At 44.0% G+C, this 20742-nt stretch overlaps 1 protein-coding gene across 1 annotated transcript in view; it reads left to right on the top strand.

The window, feature by feature from the left end:
• CACNA1C (calcium voltage-gated channel subunit alpha1 C) overlaps window positions 1-20742 on the top strand; it is a 1395795-nt gene that overhangs the window by 1031276 nt on the left and 343777 nt on the right. The window contains exons 12-13 of the mRNA XM_069228081.1: window positions 4676-4836; window positions 11317-11542. Coding sequence (XP_069084182.1) covers window positions 4676-4836; window positions 11317-11542 — 387 coding nt within the window. The remainder of the gene's footprint in view (window positions 1-4675; window positions 4837-11316; window positions 11543-20742) is intronic.

The raw sequence follows: 20742 nt of genomic DNA, 5'->3' as shown, positions 1-20742 counted from the left end.
GCATGATTTTCCTGAGTGGAACATTTTAAAGCTATTGAACAAGAAGTATTTTGGGAGAAGTCACAGAAATGAGAAGACGTGGTAGCCTGGGGGAGATCAAAAGCCCATCATAAGCATAGCTGGCTAGATACAGCCTACTCTTAAGGTTCATGGAAAACAAGTCTTTGAGTCCCCAAGATTCAGGACTTTTAAAGTTGGTTTCTGCTGATATAGTTTCTGTTGGTTTCAATGGTTTTGGTTTGGGTATTTATAAACTCCATATTTTTGAGTGGAAGAACCCAATATTCCATGCACATACGGCTGCAGTAAATACTAAATAATTAGAAACTTGTTGCATTGGTCATGAAAACCATAATCTGATAACTTCAAGAAATATTTATTTCTATTGCAAGTGGATTTACATTTACAAAAATACAGGTAGTGTAATTAATGCAAAGCCGGCTTCTGACACTGCATAAAGGTTTTACTTGTTGCTTGCAGTAGTCGAGGTATACTCGTGATTAGTGAGCCACATGAAATAAAATGGCTTGAAAATATCTGCACTGTACATTTTGAAGAAGTATTCATTTTGTAGAATGACTCCTTGTGAAATGCCCACAGATACTCCCTCCGTAACCTCTGAGACATTTGGATTTTATCCTAGAAACTAGAATCTGACATAAGGCAGCAGTCCCTTGAAATTAAATGACACCAGTGTTGGGAGGTTCTTTTTTCAGTCCTCATTAGGAGAGCAAAAGAGAGAAAGAATCCCATCTCCTTTCAGTGTTGATTCAATTTACATGTCTTTGATAAAATCAAAAATGAGATATCAAACTTATCATCCACAAACCCACTGTTGCCTGGAAACAGGTTGCCAATCGCCTACGCTTCTTGAGGTGGGGCGGGAAAGATCTCTGTAATTAGCTCTAAATGCCGTCTGTGGCTGTTAATTATCCTTTGAAACCAGTGACACTCATAAATGGCTGAGTACACGGAGAGAGAATCGTACAGGAGTTCAGGACAGAGGTTATTTAGCAAACATGGATAATGAGGAAAAAGACGCATTGTCCAATCAAACTATCCGACCGTGGGAAGGAGTTTTAACTGATAGGAGGGCTCTCATGCCACTCGCTTATTAAAAAAAGGCTTCCATCTTTCCAATTTTACTGATCTTACACAGAAATGCAGATGGAAAACTGTTTGTTTGCTATACATATCATTTTCTTAAAAGGCAAAAACAGAAAAATCGGATCTCTCTTCGAAAGTCTCTCTGTCATTAATTACTGTCTGGCCAACAGCTGTGCAAAATAGCTGCACAAGGAGTGAAACAAGCATTTGCAATGCAATAGATCTCTCCTTTGTGAGAGTTAGAACTATTGGCATTGTAAATGACAATGTGGAGAAGTGTGGCTCAATGGTTAGAGCAGCAGACCCTGATGCAGAAATCTGGCCCGGGACCAGGGTTCAATTCCTGCCTCGTGGGTCTTGGGCTCAATTTCCTCAGACCTGATAATTCTCGCATCGGTGCCTAATCTAATTCATGGGTGTAACTCTGGGCAATAGCTTGCTTAATCTCCACAATGGCCCCAACAGTGCTGGGATGCCTGGCTTCACCTTGGAGGTTGCCCAGGAGTGGGCACCTCACAGGGAAAAGCCAGGAGGGGTTCCACAGCGGTATCCCTACAGCGCCTTGAGACCCTAACAGGTGAGTAGTGCGCTATACAAGTACGAAGTTTACAGTTTATGGGCCTGATTCTAACTTTGGAGGACGGTGTTAAACCGTCCCAAAAGTGGCGGATATACCACCTACCGTATTACGAGTCCATTATATCCTATGGAACTCGTAATACGGTAGGTGGTATATCCGCCACTTTTGGGACGGTTTAACACCGTCCTCCAAAGTTAGAATCAGGCCCTATGTGTTTTGATTTGGAGTGCAGTGGATGTATGCCAAGTGCCACAGCAACCCTCCTACGCCTGTTGCGGCTGGAGAGAGGACACAACAAGGCTGCATTATTGGGAGTGTTTTTGTCTCATTCCTACAGACTGCCTGTGATAGCCTAGAGATGCAGCCCTTTCTAGTGTGTTTACCTAAACTTTGATAGCACCAAACAAGCCACAAAGAGGCACCTTTGTGGCATATAACCCGGAGAATGAGGGGGTCAAAATAGCTAGGAGCAAAGAAAAGGGGCAGCCATATATTTCTGTGTGTTAAACTTTTAAGGGAATTATTCCTCCACATTGGCAATACCAGCCTTACTTTTAAAAACATTTACTGTATACAAAGAGATTAACAGAAGAAGAATCTTAACTGCAAATTAAATATAGTGATTTTGTTAAGAATTGCACCTGCTTTGCAGCGCTGTGAAATGGCAGAACCTGTATTACCAAGTGCTATATAAAAAAAACCGAGTTATTCCCACACAAAGACTCCTAGGGGAGAGAATGTGGCGTAAGGGCCAGAACAGCCGACTTTGGAGCTGGGGAAAATGGTTTGAGTCTCGGCACTGGCTCAACATCCTGTGATTCTGGGCAAATTACTTAATCCCCCCCTGGCTACCAAAAATGAATGTGTTCTTGTGTAATGTAACTGGTGCTCATTTAAAGCGCTGTGATACCTTTGTATCACGCTAACTGGATTCTATTTGAAGAGGCCCAATTTAAATCCAAAGGCTAGATGTTTCTTGCTATCTAGCCTGAGGCCGTGACGTGCTTGGGGCTGGAGTCACAGCTCCTTTTCCACCATTTTGGAGACAACACTTTTCACCATCTTCTTGCCTAGAACTAACCTATATGCTTGGTTGCTGACCCTCCGGAGGTTATTAAGAGCACGTGCTATCATCTAGTGTTAAGCAGACAAAACGAGATTGTCACAGATTACATTTCTGACATAGCTTTTTCACCTCTTCATCTCTGCAAGGTTGATGCAAATGAATTATAGCGATTTTGTTAAGAATGGCACCTGCTTTGAAGCGCTATAAACTGGCAGAACCGGTATTATGAAGTTCTATATAAAAACAAGAGTTATTCCCAGAATGCCTCAAGACACACCAGACAAGGAACCGTAGGGGAGAGGATGTGGCGTAAGGGCCAAAGCTGCTGACTTTGGATCGGGGGGAGACGGTTCAACATCCTGTGATTCTGGGGAAATCACTTAATCTGCCCTTGCTACCAAAAATGAATCTGTTCTTCTGAAATGTTACCGGAGCCCATGTAAAGCGATGTAATACGTTTGCATCGAGTTTTCTCTATATAAAACTGCAAAAAAAAAAAAAAAGAGCTCCAATACCTTCGTGTCGATTTGCGATACATAAAACTGCAAAGAAAGCTAAATAAAAAAGACCCTGCAGACATCCCAAAGAAACAGCAAGATGCCTGAAACCAAGGAAAAGGAAGAAACTACATACCGTCATGAGCGTGAAGCGGTGAGGCAAAATAAAAAAATAGTGTGCCACACGAAGGTATCTCACCGATCATGCAACATTCCAGATAACAGGGTCAATCTCCAAGGCAGTAACAAAACTGCCTCAAGGCAGGACAAACAAAAGCGTTTACCAATGACATCAAGGGATTTTTGAAAGATAGGCCCAGGATCGAATGAAAGTGATGGGTGTGAGATGGGCGTGGTTAAAGCCCACAGAATAGATTACAACATGTCGAGAAGAGCAGTGCTTGTATGCTGCTATGTTCAACCTTAAAAGGGGAAGACCAATTGCCAACAAAGCACAAGTAGATGCAAGGGCATTGATGTGCTAGCAATACAATGCATATGTTATGTCTGTTGTTTTATTGTGTATGCACACTGTTGTTTTACACACATCGAAGTGCCTGTAGATTTTTCTGTTAAATAAATATGAGGTTTCACTTGTTTAAAATTTAGTTCTTGAAATCCCAAAAATAAATATGGGAAAATTAGAAGAACAACAGTAAAAATAAGCATGGATAAATATAGACTGAAATATCAAAAAAGAAAACTTTAACACTGAGAGGCCCACCTACATATAGTTTAGCAGAGTTTGTCCCCTCTATAGCAATATGCGTCCAGCCATTTTTATGCATTGTTCCCTCTGAATACCTGAGTGCTGGCTAATTCTGGGAAACATGGCGTTTATCATCATGACCCTAAAACGCTAGGTCCAACCTGCCTAGTGTACCTGGCAGTTCTTGCAGGCACAACATCCTTGAGGTTACTGTGGATAAGTATGAGTGTATGCTTGATGGTTCTTGTGATGGGAGCTGGATTCAAAAGAACCCTCTGCCGGCCCCGATCATGACAGAAGACACAGGATGAAAGTCCTTGGTGTTTAGCCAGGCTAGCATGATTTGGGTGAGTATCCCGTTAGCCTGTTGAATTCTACAGCAGAGTAGAAGTGCAGCAGCCATGGCACCATCCCCGCATGGCACTGTAGAATTAAAAATGTATCTGAAGTGCCTTGACTTGCTTCTAATCTACTGGTTCTTTGTAAGAGGATGGGGTGAAGTTCATGTCCATTGAGCCACTGCTTACAGTGTCCCTTTGGTTGCTGCCACTCTTTCCCCATGCCCTTGTTAACCCATGCAAGCCATTTGGCAGTACTTTTTCCGAAGTAATAAAGATGAACAAGGCACCCCTTCCAAAGTCGGTTCATCCTCTTGCAAGAGCTGTTAATCAATGATGATTCCATAATAACTATCTTTTTCCTCATTTTGTGTGAAGTCGCTACTGGCGTCGCTGGAACAGGTTCTGTAGAAGGAAGTGCCGTGCTGCTGTCAAATCCAACGTGTTCTACTGGCTTGTGATATTCCTAGTGTTCCTCAACACCCTGACCATCGCCTCTGAGCACTACAACCAACCAGACTGGCTCACGGAGGTGCAAGGTGAGTGGTCATTCTCCTTGTCTGATTCACACAGTATCCTAAGAAGAGAAGCGGATGACTGTAGCAAGGGGAGGCAGGGCATCATAGAGTAGGGAGTGGCATAATGCAAAATACTGGACCACCAATGAAAAATGTACTCAGCGTCCCGATAAATGTCACTCAGTCTGACTGCTGACAGGTATGTAAAACCAGAGAGGGCAGTCTGACATTTGGGCTGCTGGGGCTTACACTATGCCCTGTTCACAAGTGTAATCATGTAACTAAGGATACCCTGCAGCTGGGAGGCTGTGGTGACGTGTTTTCAACTCCAGCAAGCTTGATAAGACCATGGGTCAATGCATCAGGTAACTTGTTCCCATATATTATGAGTGTGATCTCTGCAAAACATCGGTGAGCTCATGCAAAAACTCTTCCTGAACTTCTGCAAAGCTTTGCTGAGCTCCTGCTCAACTCTACTGAGTTCTTGAAGGATTTGGCCGAGCTCCTAGAGAACATGATGATTTTCTAAGCAGCAAAGTTGAGTTCCTGCATAACTTCACAGCACTCCCACGGAACATGGGTGATTTCCTGCCAAACGTAGCTGAGCTCCTGAAAAAAGAACCGGGAAGTCTAAAGGAAATTGCGAGGCCCCTTAAGAACTTGGTTGATCTCCAGAGAAACTTGACTAAGCTCTTGCTGAATATTGTTGAATGGTAACAGAACTTATACGAGAACTCGTGTTTGCTTGGCACAGGAGTTGCTTGTTGGCCTTGCTTTGAGGTGATGGATGAGGGCTCTTTCTCGAGCATGCCCAGACGAGGCAGCAAGTCTAATGCTGAATGGCGTATGTTGTGACTGCAACTGCTGCACATGGGCTGAGGAACAGGCAAGATGTGTTCAAGTGATCATGATGCAAGGTCTAGAACAGCCAAGAATGTATTTTTGGAAGAAGCCAGGGTGGGGGAGAACAGTTTCCTGAAATATATTTAATTAAATTCACTTACATTAAAAAAAGTTCTGATAAGGCTGTGGGTACCTGCAGGACACACAAGGGGACTTTTTAATTTCTAAAGACTTGTAAACGGTGGACAGGTCTGCACTTGTGATCCACACCATTAGATAGAACAGCTGCATTTCAGTTCACCCTCACATTCAAGACTCCTCTATGTTTAGCAATTTATCCAACCGCAGATGCATGGTCACCTCCCGAATCCTAATTCTTTCACACGTTCTTCTCTGTCGCCTTATATCTGTAACAAATTCCTGCCACTTTATCATAGTTTAGTAAGAGAGGTTCTTCCTTATTCCTAATCCTTTTACAGAACAACTATCTAATCCCTAATTATGCAATAGAGACTTCTACGCGGTCCTAATTCTGTAATAGACCCTAAATAAGCCTAATTCTGTGAGAGACGCCTTTTAAGTTCGAGTTGTGTAACAAGGAGTCTTCCTTAGGCATATTTCTGTAAATGTGACTCACCCACAGTCATAATTCTGTAACAGAGACGCCTTCGTAACTTAATTGAGACTCTTTCATTGCCTGATTTCAGTAACAGACATATCTTCTAAGTACTGTTTAAGGCAATCCCCTACTTAGCTCTACCTCCATAATAGAACATTCTCCCAAATCCTATTTCAGTGACCAAGGCCACCACCAACTCCTAACTTTTAAGCAGACTTCCTAGCTTTCTGCTTAGCACCAGTTCAGTGACAGACCCTCATTCTTAATTCTAGTTCATAATTTAACCACATCCTTAATCCCATTTCCGTCGTCTTCCGCAATCCAAGGGTGGCCAGAAAATGTTTTTTTTAACACTCTTAAAATGCAAATACCAAAAATGAAAAGGTGAAATATGTTAGCGTTTTTGTTGAAAGCATGTAAGTTATTTTATAAACCAAATTTTGAAGTGGTAGGTTTAGAATTAAGTTTAGACTCATGGGTTAGAGCATGGGTACTCACAAACTTTTTCTCGGGGGCCAAAATTGCAGTATGGTTTGCGGCCGAGGGCCGCACTGAAGTGACAGCGGGGGGCGGGGCTTAGAGGGGGAACAACCACCCCACCCCCTTTTTCAAAACAATGCCCCTACCCCAGTAACACACACAGCGCGCACACATACAGTGCCATCTGCTCTCACCCCTACCCCAGTAACACACACAGCGCGCACACATACAGCGCCATCTGCTCTCACCCCTACCCGAGTAACACACACAGCGCGCACACATACAGCGCCATCTGCTCTCACCCCTACCCCAGTAACACACACAGCGCGCACACACACAGCGCCATCAGCTCCCACCCCTACCCCAGTAACACACACAGCGCCATCTGCTCTCACCCCTACCCCAGTAACACACACTGCGCCATCTGCACACAGCGCCATCTGCTCCCACCCCTACCCCAGTAACACACACAGCGCCATCTGCTCTCACCCCTACCCCAGTAACACACACTGCGCCATCTGCACACAGCGCCATCTGCTCCCACCCCTACCCCAGTAACACACACAGCGCCATCTGCACACAGCGCCATCTGCTCTCACTCCTACCCCAGTAACACACACAGCGCCATCTGCTCTCACCCCTACCCCAGTAACACACACTGCGCCATCTGCTCTCACCCCACCCCAGTAACACACACACACAGCGCACACACACAGCGCCATCTGCTCTCACCCCTACCCCAGTAACACACACAGCGCCATCTGCACACAGCGCCATCTGCTCTCACTCCTACCCCAGTAACACACACAGCGCCATCTGCTCTCACCCCTACCCCAGTAACACACACTGCGCCATCTGCTCTCACCCCACCCCAGTAACACACACACACAGCGCACACACACAGCGCCATCTGCTCTCACCCCTACCCCAGTAACACACACAGCGCGCACACACACAGCGCCATCTGCTCTCACCCCTACCCCAGTAACACACACAGCGCGCACACATACAGCGCCATCTGCTCTCACCCCTACCCCAGTAACACACACAGCGCGCACACACACAGCGCCATCTGCTCTCACCCCTACCCCAGTAACACACACACACAGCGCACACACACAGCGCAATCTGCTCTCACGCCTACCCCAGTAACACACACTACATTAAAAACAAATAAATAAAAAACCAAAGAGCCTTACCTGACTCAAAGCACAGTAAAGATGCCACAAATGTGGAACAGCAGGCAGGCGGGCAGCAGACGTGGAGCCGGTGACAGGAAGCAGACGACCAAAGCCCCATAAAAGTTAGCTGCAAGCGCTGACTTTTATGGGGCTTTGGCTTCCAGGATCGTCAGGGCAACGCCATAAACAATGGCCGCCGTATGTAAACATAGAGGAGGGCCGCGGGAGCATGCTCCCGCGGCCCTCTTCTATGTTTACATACTGCTGCCATTATGATGTGGCGTTTGGTGTGCGTCTCGCGGGCCGCCAAGCTAGGTCCGTGGGGCCGCTGGCGGCCCGCGGTCCGTACTTTGAGTACCGTTGGGTTAGAGTAAGGCATAATGTTAGCATTAGGCCTAGCTTCAGGCAGTGGTGGCCGGTAATTTTAGGAGGGAGGTGGGTGGGTGGGACACACATACACACATAGGGCCAGATGTATGTCCATTCAATTTTGCGAGACTCTAATTGCGACTTTTTGCGAGTCGCAATTAGAGACTCGCAAAAGTAAATGTACAAATGTGTCTCAGACACATTTAGCAATTCCCAATGTGGTCACAAAGACCTACCTCATCAATATTCATGAGGTAGGTCGCAATTTGAGACCCCATTGGGAATGGCCGCACTCACAGGGATGGTGGCCTGCTGGGGACAGCAGACCACCATGTCTGTGACTGCTTTTTAATAATGCAGCTTTTTCTAAAATGCTGCCCGTTTTCCTTAAAAGAAAACAGGATGCATTTCAAACAAAAATATGAAATGTTTTCTTTTAATTTTTTCAGAGCAGGCACTGGTCCGTTGGACCCCTACCTGCTCTGAAAAATATTTACGCTTCCATTCACAAAGGGGAAGGTGTCCCTCGGGACCCCTTCACATTTGCAAATGGGTTACCACCAACTTGAAGTTGGTGGTACTGCGAATGTTTTGCAAACGCATTCACTGTCGCAAAACATTCCTACTTGTCAGTGCCATTCAGTATTAGGAAGAGACGTGCTAAACACACCTTTTTCTTATACCAAATTGAAAAGCAAAATGTGATAGGTAAATAAATTACTGAGTCGCATTTGGCTTTGAAACATAGAAAAAAGCATTTCTCCAGTCGCAAACGGCCCGATGGGCTGCAAAAATGCTTCAAACATCTGGCCCAAACACACTCACTCACACCTTTAGTTCAGCCAATAAAGGAAGGCAGCAGTCCCAACCACGTCCCCGATTGGGATGAGGGTCATATGGGGTCATTAAGACTTCTGACCTCACCCCACTCTGTGACGATTTGTCGCTGATTGACACTTGGCCCTTGGTGCTTCAGGACTTAAAGCTGACGTGTCCAAGACTGAGGCAATGAGTGAAACTACCCTTGTCGCCGAGGGAGAGGGCCTCGAGGACCTTTGCTGAGCTGAGGAATTCATTCCCACAGGAGCTGTCACATCCTTAGCCTAGCAAAGTTCAGCTCAGGCAGCCGGGAGCCCACGCATTTAGCGCATGTCTCACTCCTGGCTGCCTGACCTGAAAATGAAGAGTGTCTGTCAGACTGAACTTTGCACAGCCTGACAGACACTCTCCTTTATGGGCAAAAGGTGAGGGGCATGGCACCTCAGCCCCTATAGACGGGCCATGGCTGACTTTGGGGTTAAAATTTAGGCATACACTTTGCATTAGGTTTAGACTCAAGGTTAAGAGATATGCATTTGTCATCTAGGTGCCTGCAGCTACAGAGTGACAAGTTACCCCTAAACACATTAAATATGGCCCAATTACTAATGAAGAGCACATCAACAGGTCATTTCTCCAGCGTTTTAGATTTCCTGGTGCCAACACAAGTAGAATCGCACAAATGTCTTGTTTTGTAGGACATATCTGTGTGATGTTTGTGACCTCACTGAAAAGGTTAAAGCTGTATTAGCTAACAATAACTGAAGTAAGGCTCTGGAATTTTAGCAAAAATAAAAGGGGGTTCAAACAAAATATAATTTCTTAATTGGTCTCTGACAGGCACAAAATCCAGAATGGATTAATGCAAACCCACCTGCACCAGTCTACCAGCCAATGGATGAGACTTATTCCATCTGCATCATGTTGAACCTGCACCATCATTCCTTATTACCGCAGTACTTTGAGCCCTGCACTGGCTACTGATAAAACAGCTGATACAGTCCATTTTCCATAAGACCCAACACGACAAGACCTATGCCACCTAACCATGATCTACTAGGAGAGCTGGCTGGCAAGATATATGGTTAGCCACTCAGAGCATATTTCCACTCAACCCTCTGAAAATGAGAAGTTTGGAGGGAGATCTCTACACTCTCATTGCTCCATCCTCTGGAATATCCTGAACCCTCTCCTTCGAGTTGAATAAGATTTCCTGAGATGCAAGATTGGCCTAGAAGCTTATCCATTCCAGAAGGACATTGGCTCATCACTCCCTATTCCATTCAGGATATGCTTCAAACTGCACCTCCATTGTCTGCTTCTGCCAAGTTCTGGAATACCCAGCTGGCAAATGTTCCCATCCCTGGAATAATTACACCTATATATATTCCCAGATGAAAAGGGATTCAGTATCCTAAACCAGACTCCGAACTTGTACAAATGACCTCGCAGGCTTATTGAATGTTAAGTGGCCAGGGTTTTAGGATCTCTCTATTAAATAGACAATAGGGGGAATGGACTCACACCTGCGCAGGATGCATGCTTGCACCCAGGACAACTTGAACAAGGCATGGCAAAACTAGACAGACATCTGATGTGCCACCTTGGAATTGCACCATATTCTTTTTACAGGCAGCAATGTTTACCACTGCAGTTTCTGAGTATGATGTAGCGGGCATAGTGTATTATTTCAGGACAGGATGAACCAAGCAATATTTATTTTTTGTTTTAGATGTTTTAAGTGCTAATGTACTAAGGAGAGTTGTCACTGCACTATGCATGCAGTAACTTCATTAAGTACATCTGTACTCCATCTTTACTCCTAATATTCCCAAAACATATTGTGTAGATGTGCAACTTGTGACATTCAGAGTGAGAAGGCAGCAAGTGCCCCTAGTGAGCCTAATTTTCATATGAGACTGAGGTCTTCTGTCCCTGATGCATCCTTTTGCAAAGTACAACAACTCAGCTATCGATGCTCAGAAGCTGTGGTTCATCTCTTTAATAGGAAACAGCCTTTTTCTTTAGAACATCATAAAGAAGTATATATTATACAACCTTTGAGGTCGCTTGTTTTTCTAGACGTTAGCGGCATCCCAACTCCTCCAGAATTTAAATCCTCCTCTCTAAAATATCTCAGATGTCCATAGGCCCATGTTGTGCTGATTTCACATTTTTTTCTCTCCGCAGATACGGCTAACAAGGTGCTGCTGGCCCTCTTCACCGCAGAAATGTTGCTCAAGATGTACAGTCTCGGTCTCCAGGCCTACTTTGTGTCCCTCTTTAACCGCTTTGATTGCTTCATTGTGTGTGGCGGTATCCTGGAAACCATCCTGGTGGAGACCAAGATCATGTCCCCACTAGGGATCTCTGTCCTGCGCTGCGTCCGGCTCCTAAGGATCTTCAAGATCACAAGGTACGGTTCATGGGATCTCAGGTCTGAAAGATGGAGAAGTAAATATTTGAGAAGTTTTATACAGAACAAAAACTGTTAGTTAAGACTAAAGGCTACCCCTAACGCTTAAAGAGAAAAATGTTAAAAACACTCTGAAGTTGATACTCAAATCTCCTGCCAGTGGGGGTTGTGTAGTTGAAGAAAGACTGCAGAAGAGTCTGCTCGTGGCTACCAGCTGAGTATAGAAATAGAAATAACACTTCTCCTGTCAACTTGGAAAACTTACCGTACAGAGAAATGGCTCTGGAGAAGAAGATATTGAATGAGACTGGGGAGCGGACAAAACAATATACATCACAAAAGAAATGCTGCAGATCCCTCTGTCGCTGCATTGTCAAATTATCTCCAAAACGCATTTCCAGGAACACTAGAGCTGAACTGTTCTGGTTTCCTTGTATCCCCATGCCGCAGCCGGCACTCAATGCCTGCAGATGTTGGAGCCCTAAAATTTGGCTCTTGCATTAAAATATTGAAGGAATAAAAAGCCCATAAAATGTTACAAATTCAATTTGTAATAATAGGCACAGTAATGAAATAACACGTTCGCACCTAAACAGAAAGATAAAATGTTAAATTAAATAAAAGGATGAGGCTAGAGACGCACCTTAATTATTCAATTTAACATATTTTTCAAATAGTGCTAGATAATGCATACATAATTGAAGGAAACAAACTGTTTTCTAATTTGATATCCTAAATCCATCAGTAGTAAACAATAACTTCCCCTTTTAGAAATTAGATCTTGATACAAATCGTAGTTGCAAATGCATTCCAGTTCTAAGCCACTGTGTACCAACATTATTTATAAAAAATAAGTTAAACATGCATGTTGGCATTCATGCCTACATTTAATGGTCTTGGCTGTTACATTTGAATCGGCGTACTAAACAGAAACATGCGCAATACTGATCGATGGAAGGCAGAGTAAATTAACAATATTATAAATTACGTTCATTTTCAAACTCTAAATAAATAGAGCTCTTGCTATTACCAATACCTTCCATCCCTGCTCTGTGGCCTGGTAACCTTTTCAGTCGAGACGATCTAACCAGTTCTTCAATCAAAGATGCTATTAAAGAGGGATCTGAGTTTTCGTATAATATTTTTGGATAACTAATAGAGCCAGGCACTGCCTTTGTGAACCCTGACCTCAGTGTCGCCATATCAGTTCCAGGAGCACATAGGCAGCTCGTGCTTATGGACTTCCATTGCAGCTCTACTTTCCTTGTCAATTTTTGTTTGCACTAATAGTAAATACTACATTATTCACTATTAGTGAATAATGCAGTATTAGAAGTACAATTTGCTGGAATATGACCATACCTCTTAGCTCATGGGAGTAAAAAATGCTTTTAAGTGCATGCTGTGTGCGTGCTTGGGGGTCACAATGTATTTATGTGAGTGACAGTGTGTTTATGTGTGAATGCTCGGGCATATGTAAAGGTGTATGCGAGTGAAAGTAATGTCACTTCTGCTACCTCTGGCATTTTGGTGAATTGACGTTCATGCCTACAGCATATAATCTAAGTTTCATCTGCCCTGTTGGCAATGAGTACATGACTCAGATCTTACACCAAATATGTTATGCCCTTCATGATGAGTATGGTGATATCTGAGTGATATCGAAGACCAACCAGGAAAAGTCCTCCAATACCATCCTTATACCTTCACTCTATACCACACCCACTACTTGCCATGGAGAATATACAGCGCCACTCCCAATTGATTCCGAATTACATGAATCCTACCAAGAGTCTGGTTTGGTGACTTCAGCCATTACCACACTGTAGTCACCAATCAACGCGCGTTCTCCAGCACCATTTGAACTTTTTTTCACTTTTTCACTTTTGGTGGGCATTTGTCTCTCCTGCGCGATGCCAGTCGAAGCGACGGGTGCAGTGCCAAACTAACACTTGCACAGATGTTGTCTCAAGCAGAGGTGTTTGATCCAAATACATTTCTGAGGCATTTTGGGAAGGAACTGCAGTTGCGGCACTTGGGTACGCTGGCGTTTGTACACTGATTCCTTATTGGGTTACATGTGACTATATCACTGTTAGAATATCAACTCACAAAAACACAGCATCCTTTATATCACCTCCACTATGTCAACAAGGTAAATACATATAGGACAGTACAGATTTACTATTCTTAATTCCACATCTGCTTACCTTGATATAGTGGTAGTTGATATAGTGGATGTAATATTTTTGGGTCGATATTTCGACTACAATAGAGTATCTTCTATCATTATTGGGAACACAGTTCAGTCAGTCAGCATTTAGTGGATTGCATTGTCTATTGCATCATAAAACAGTGGCCTTGGACTGATTTCAAGCAGAAACTGCTTTTCTTTCCAATACCATCACCTCATAATATAATTATTATCAGTCTTGGATGCTGAGTGAGAGGAACAATACTCTCATAACCGTAGCCCGCACATGAATACCGCTGCCGGCTCTGTACCAGCGCCAGTGTTATAAAATGTTTATCATATCTTAGAGCGGCACTAATTCCCATTGCAGTACTGCCGTATAAGATTAGCATGGATTTTCATCTGTGTAAATAGAGCCCTAGGCACCTTTGGCTTGTTTCAAGAGGAATAACATACTGCCTCAGTGAAAGCACAAACATTGCTGGCTTGATGTATGCAAAATCTCTCAGCTAGATTTAATTAACTCTTTGTATCCCGGGGAACTGCTTGTATGGCACTTAGGCTGCTATAATACCACAAGGCACACGCTTTAGGAAAGTCCCCAAGTGCGCTCCATGTAGACTGAATATTTTGGCTAACATTGTGGCTCTAGAAAGTCACCCGCTTGATCCCACCAAAGATCCACAATTTCTCAAAGTATGCCACACCAGGTGCCTCTTTCTCCTTACACCAGGCTCTCTCTACATTCTGGTGATGCCTTTACAGTGTGAAAAGCAGGCCTACACATTTCAGATGCACAGAACTAATAGGACAGCAACAGTTGTTTACGTAAGATAAGTAAAACCTTGAGCATCTCTGCTGCTGGGACCAGAGAATCTGTGAACTGTTGGAATTCAGCGTCACATCCTAGCCTATTTGTTTTATCAGTTTCAGTCTAAAATGTCAAACTAATAAATACTTCAAAAACTATATTACCCTATTTTTCCAACATTAAAGCCCCACAGTCATCGATGTAATCTCGCCACCTCCTTCATCTAACAACACTATCCCTGCTTTAATGATCCCCTTTACAACTTAAATGCTTTTTTGGCCCGTTAGTCTTTTCATCCATAATTGACCTAGTGTGCTTCTTCCTACTTTTTATGAAACATGACATGGCTCCCTAACTCTTCCCCAGCCCATACAAAACCGTTAACTTCTTTAATAAAAACCCTGATGATGTTCCCGATCAGCTGCCCTTAAGTACCACATTTGGATCTATACATCCGATCACCTAACTATAACTAGTAAAATTGTTCTTTCTTTTTCTGTCCTGCCAAAAATGAAAACAACAGCACTCAAAAGAGTTTGCCTACAGCTTAGTGAAGTGAATGGCTGTGTGGTTGTATCCCCTCTTAGACACACATCGCATACAAGGTCAACCAATGTGGAGAATAGAACATTTATCATGACCTTCAGTGGGCCTTACCATTCCCCAGACGCCACAGAGAGAGCATATGGATGCCTCTGCTACTTTTATGTCTATTGTGCTTGCAGACTTTTAACTCTTGACCTTTTTATATAAAATAATGATGTTCTTCCAGGAAACGCTCAACGGTACGTGCAGAATCTAAAACTAGATTGCTGTGGACATAAGCTAAGGCCCTAAGCAATGCACTACAAGGCATGACTATTTCTTAAAGCCTGCTTTTTCGTCCTTGTTTGCTGCTGCTTTCCCATGATAATGTGACAGCTGTCCACCCAGGGACAGGTCTCCACTTTAGGGAGATAGCTATACCCTGCAGAGCGCAACATGGAAGCTGTATTGGCGACCACAGGTTCTCCGTGACCTGTGTGGCCTAATACTTCATGTCACGTATCTGATGGATCATTAGAGTGGTGCCATGGTCAGGATGCATGCGTTAAGCCTCTTTGCAGTCAGCATTAGGTCGAGAACTTCTGTTGTCTTATTTGATTCAAGCTTACTGCCCCTACAAAGCTCTACTTAGTGCAGCTACTCAGCACTACTGTGAACAGTCTCGCAACAGACCTCACACCATATTTAACCAACAATGTAATTCCGGGAGGGCTCTGTTTGAAAATCGAGGTGTTAAATGAATGGTTTACTAGAAAAAACAGTAACGCTGCTGGCAAAGTGTTCGAATCTCCAGAGTGTCTGTCAGGATCGCTGTAAATAACCAAGCACTCGCATTATCCAGCTGTGGGGATCATTGGCTCTGTGCCTGGATGAGTGCAAGGTCCGGCAGACCCCACCATCTGGGACGTGGAGAGTATCCCATATATGCAAAGTCCCATGCACCTGGAGGCTGGATTAGATTTCTTATGAGGCTGACCTGCCATGTGTCACCTAGTTGCAACCTCACAGGACTTTGCTGAATCCAGATTCCCTTTTGTACCTATTTCTTCCTAACATAACTGGAGTTGCAAAAACAGTGAGAAGACCAGGGCAGTTTCCTATCTTCAGTTTAATGCTGGCCAATCCTGTTTCACAGAAAGGCTGTTCCAACGCTCGTCATGCCCCCTCCGCCATAGGGAATTATGACTCAGCTCAACAACAACACGTGACTGCATAGGGCCGAAGTCCATGCCACAGGGACCGCCCTACATGTCTCTTCCACTACTCTCTCTTGCACCTTTTCTCTGGCACTGACTGATGCAAAGCATTTCCCTAGAACACTCATGCAGTAGCCTCATGACAGCCCCTTATCTGCAGCCATGCTCCCTCCTAGCGGTCTTCAGCCGCACGCGTGGCAGGTCCTCGACATCACTGAAGGAAGTAATGACTTCTTTCTCTCCTAGTCCTCATTGACTATGGCAGGATCAGCACACTCTCACGGCCATATACTAACCTGAGATGTTGTGTGTAGTCACACCCACGTACTCTAGCGTAGCGAAGTCTCCACAATGTTAAAGCCTGATTCACCAATGTTTGCAGAGCATAGTGTTTCAAAAATCATATGAAAAGAGATGTCAATTTTGGAGAGCTCTGGTGCTTGCGGATACATCAGCTTAAGCGTTCACCCCTGTCTCAGGCTACATCTTACACGTAAACCCCTCTAAGCATACCACTTTAGTGATGTATCTTAAAAACAAATCTATGGAATACTAAGGATCCCATCTGCCTTTTAACGAGCCCTTGTCATGAGTTTCATTTTAAGCACCTGGGTCACCTCCTCTGAGATGTGTATAGCCAGCTCAGCCCACAAGTCCTTGTGCTAAATAAACCCACTCTTCCTTGTACAGGTCACACTTGTAGCCTAAGGGTGTCCTGGTGTTAAAAAGCACTGTTAGTATGTACATGAGACCATTGCCGCCTGACATCACAAGTGTTAATATGTCCCTGGCGGGCACAAGATAATTCACCAAAATTAGCACAAAAGCCCCATAGCAAGTGTCTGACTTTGTGGAAGCAACATAATACCAAGAGTTATTAGAAATGTAAAAATGTTTTCTTCACGCACAGATCATTAATAGATTTACAGTATGTTACATTATGTTTGGGTATCAGGATTATGTTTTCGAGAAAGCAATTTTATGCTTTCAACCCATGTAGACTAGGCACTGATATTGTGCCCTACAAGTGAATATTTAACTGTATAAAAACATAATTTTTTTTACACTTAGGTGGCTCTAAGTAGGCCATTCCCCACGCAATATTCACAAAGTCACGCAATGCATGCATTCCGCCACTTTGTAGCCCCTTGCGCCACATTATGTCTGAACCAGGCATAATGTATGCACGGGGGACGTTCCCATGCAGGGAGGCCTGAAAAAATGGCACAGTGGAATTTACAACATTTCACTGCACCATTTTTCCCGTCATTAGCAGGCGTTAAAATGACGCACCCATAGGAACCTATGGGCCTCCCTGTGCTTTGCTGCACTAGCTTCAAAACTTTTGATGCTAGTGAAGCAAAGCGCCACAACAGCGCAAAAAATATTTACGCTATTGTGCTAACGACCACCATGATGCGCTGTATTATAAATACGGTGCAACCATGGTGTCGTTAGGTCAGGGTAGAGGGACACAAGAAAAGTGGCGCATCGGGACGATGCACCAGTTTCCAGTAAATATGCCCCATAATTTTCAAACAACACAGGGCCTGAATGCATGTCTGACTGCAATTCCAGATCCCTTGGCAGACCAGAGTTTGCTCTAAGACAGAATTACAAAGTAGCAAACGCTGGCAAACGTCCGTAAAACAGACATTTATGCATACAATTTTGCAATAAATATTGCATCTGCAGGTCATTTCTCATTCCTTTGGCATAATGAGAGGTAAGTATTTCACACAGTAAATACCTTACCTTCTAGTAATTCTGCTTACCATGTGTTTTCAAAACCCCCGTTTGACTCCCCCTTTCAAGTTTTGCCTGACACGCAATCAGGCGGATAGACTGAAAAACACCAAACACCAATTTTGATCTAAACTCAAATTCCCCTATCATGAAAAGTGTGTTAAATTGTTTTTATAGCCCTAGTACTAGCGTATTTGGGGGCAGGTCTTCAATAGTGGTTTTAGATGAATAGCCACATTTTGTTTTTATAATAATATGCATGCATTGCAAATATATTACCAGTAGATGGTCTGAGCTAGTTTTCTAGTACGAGTTCTCAGTCTATGGGCCTGGTTTAGAGTTCGGTGGAGGGTCACTCCATCTCAAACGTGACGGATATCCCGTCCACCATATTAAAATGCATTATATCCAAATGCGCTTGTAATGTGGCGGACAGCATATCCGTCACACTTGTGACGGAGTAACCCGCCAGCCGCAAAATCAGGCCCGGTGTTCGCACACACTACCAAATGGGAGTTTTTACGTGCTGCCTTAGAGGAGCAGTTGACAACATTCAGTAGTCCGAATTCGGGACGGGACTATGGACTGAGGCAGTGGTTCCCAACCTTTTGATTTCTGTGGACCCCCACTTTAACATTAATGGAACCCAGGGACCCCCACTGAATCATCATTGGAATCCGGGGACCCCCGCCTGAGTCATTGCTGGAAGCTGGGGACCTAATTTGTCAATATATGTTAATATTTTTTCATTTTCTAGGCTCTCACGGACCCCCTGAGTAGGCTTTGCGGACCCCCAGGGGTCCCCGGACCACAGGTTGGGAACCACTGGACTGAGGTATCAGTGAAAGAGGCGTAACTTCCTGTTGTTTTCTACACCTACCTGCTTGGAGAAAGGGGACATTTTAGAGGAGGGTGTATTAATAGGTTAATTAATTTACACAGTGTTTCTGAGCATCGGTCATAAGTTGTGTTTGATGATATTTCCTATCAAGTAATTTTGTGAAATTAATTCACCCAGAGACATTGAGAAACAAACTCAGGGCACAGTGCTAACAAGTGAAACTAAAAATACCGGCATGGTGCGCAACGCGCAAGGTTTACGGCTGGCTTGCAGTAATGGCTGCCAAATCTGCGTGCATAAAATGGGATGAGGGACCAGTAAACAGCTGCCTGTGTTTAAATTTGCAGTCATCTTAGGTAACTGCCTGGCTGTTCTTAGCTTAGCTCAATTCAGAGGCGCCACCCTCCACTTCCGGGCTGTGCCGCTCAAGTGTGTAATTGAGTATTGACTGGCTCTTCAGGATCTAGTGGGGCCACAAGTGTAATGGCATAATTTCCAAACGTAGCCATGCTGAAGGCACAAATGTTTGCCCTGTGACTCAAGCGATTAAATGCAAGGATAACACTGCACCGTGTTATTCCATATTAATGCTCTTGCTCAAAAAGCCGCTTCTCGAAATGATGACATAGGCCCAGTGGAACAAATTTGGGCCCATGTCCAAATTCTCATTTTAAAGGACTAAAGAAACAACTTTTTCAACTGTGTTTAAACAGAATGGCACACCAACTCAGTTGAGGGTGCTATGCTGTGTACAGGCTGATTTATAGATCTTATTGTTGAGGCAAGGTAAGCAACAGGCATCATAGGTCTTTAGTGCAGTTAGGGCTCAGTGCCAGTTTTAGCAATCAAGTTAGCATTTTCTCTTAAGTTTCTCCGTAACAATGGCTGTTTTATAAATTAGTCTGCCGTTCATGCCGAATAAAGGCCGACATCTATAGGTGTTTTCATATATATTTAATTAAATCAAACATTAAGTTGGCAGCACCCCAAACCCTAAGGCAATGCTCTCTGTCAGAAAGAAGGAAAGGCTGTAATGAGATGCTCCAGGCAACTGGGCAGCTCAGAATCCCCATACTAACCAATTCACTCCATCCTTCTCTTCATTTGGAAAAGGATGGGGAAACCTGCCTAGCGTGTTGTAGCAATACTCAAGGACTAGTGGTGGCCATGTCAACTTTCTGCCTCTAAACCAAGACATCTGTGCTGAATCCTGAGCTTCTAGCTTCATACCTGCACCTCTGGTTCTTCTCTTGGGGCCTTGCTGCCATGATATGAAATGGGCGCATAAGACCAGAACCCTCAGCTGTACTGCCATTCCGAGTTTCGGGCAACCTAAGCGTTCATCATTCAGTTGCAGGGGCAGTGACACTTCTGAGTCAGTGCAAAGTGCACACTGTCCTCAGCCTGACCCATAAGTTTGTTCAAAATGCACACTACTCACAGCTTGACCCAGGGTTTTGTCTGAAACTATACGGACAGCGGTTTCTACAGTCGGCTCTACATTGCACCCCATTAGTGGAATGATGGGCACTGGAGCTTTCTGGGGTGGAATGACTGACTAACCAGCACACCTGGGACTTTACAACCCGGCAGAGGGGCGTTAAACGGATTGAATCCCTATAGATCCTGCATTATTTGGGTGGAGAGAGGCAAAGAATTGTCAGAGAGCTTGTAAAGTTGGAGCACCAGGGTCATGTTGATAACATCATTCAGTATCAGGTGCCACAGCTATTTTAGATTTTCACTATGTTGAGTATAGCAATGGACAGACATAGGCTTTGCTTGATAAATAAAGGTAAACATGAAGGACTTGATAATTTTGTGTTACGGTTAGAAACTCTGGCAGTGATGTGCAGATTTTGATGT

This window comes from Pleurodeles waltl, chromosome 4_1, assembly GCF_031143425.1.
Source record: "Pleurodeles waltl isolate 20211129_DDA chromosome 4_1, aPleWal1.hap1.20221129, whole genome shotgun sequence".
Classification (NCBI taxonomy): domain Eukaryota; kingdom Metazoa; phylum Chordata; class Amphibia; order Caudata; family Salamandridae; genus Pleurodeles; species Pleurodeles waltl.
Note: the sequence above shows the minus strand (reverse complement) of the source record. Positions and strands in the feature narration are given on the sequence as shown.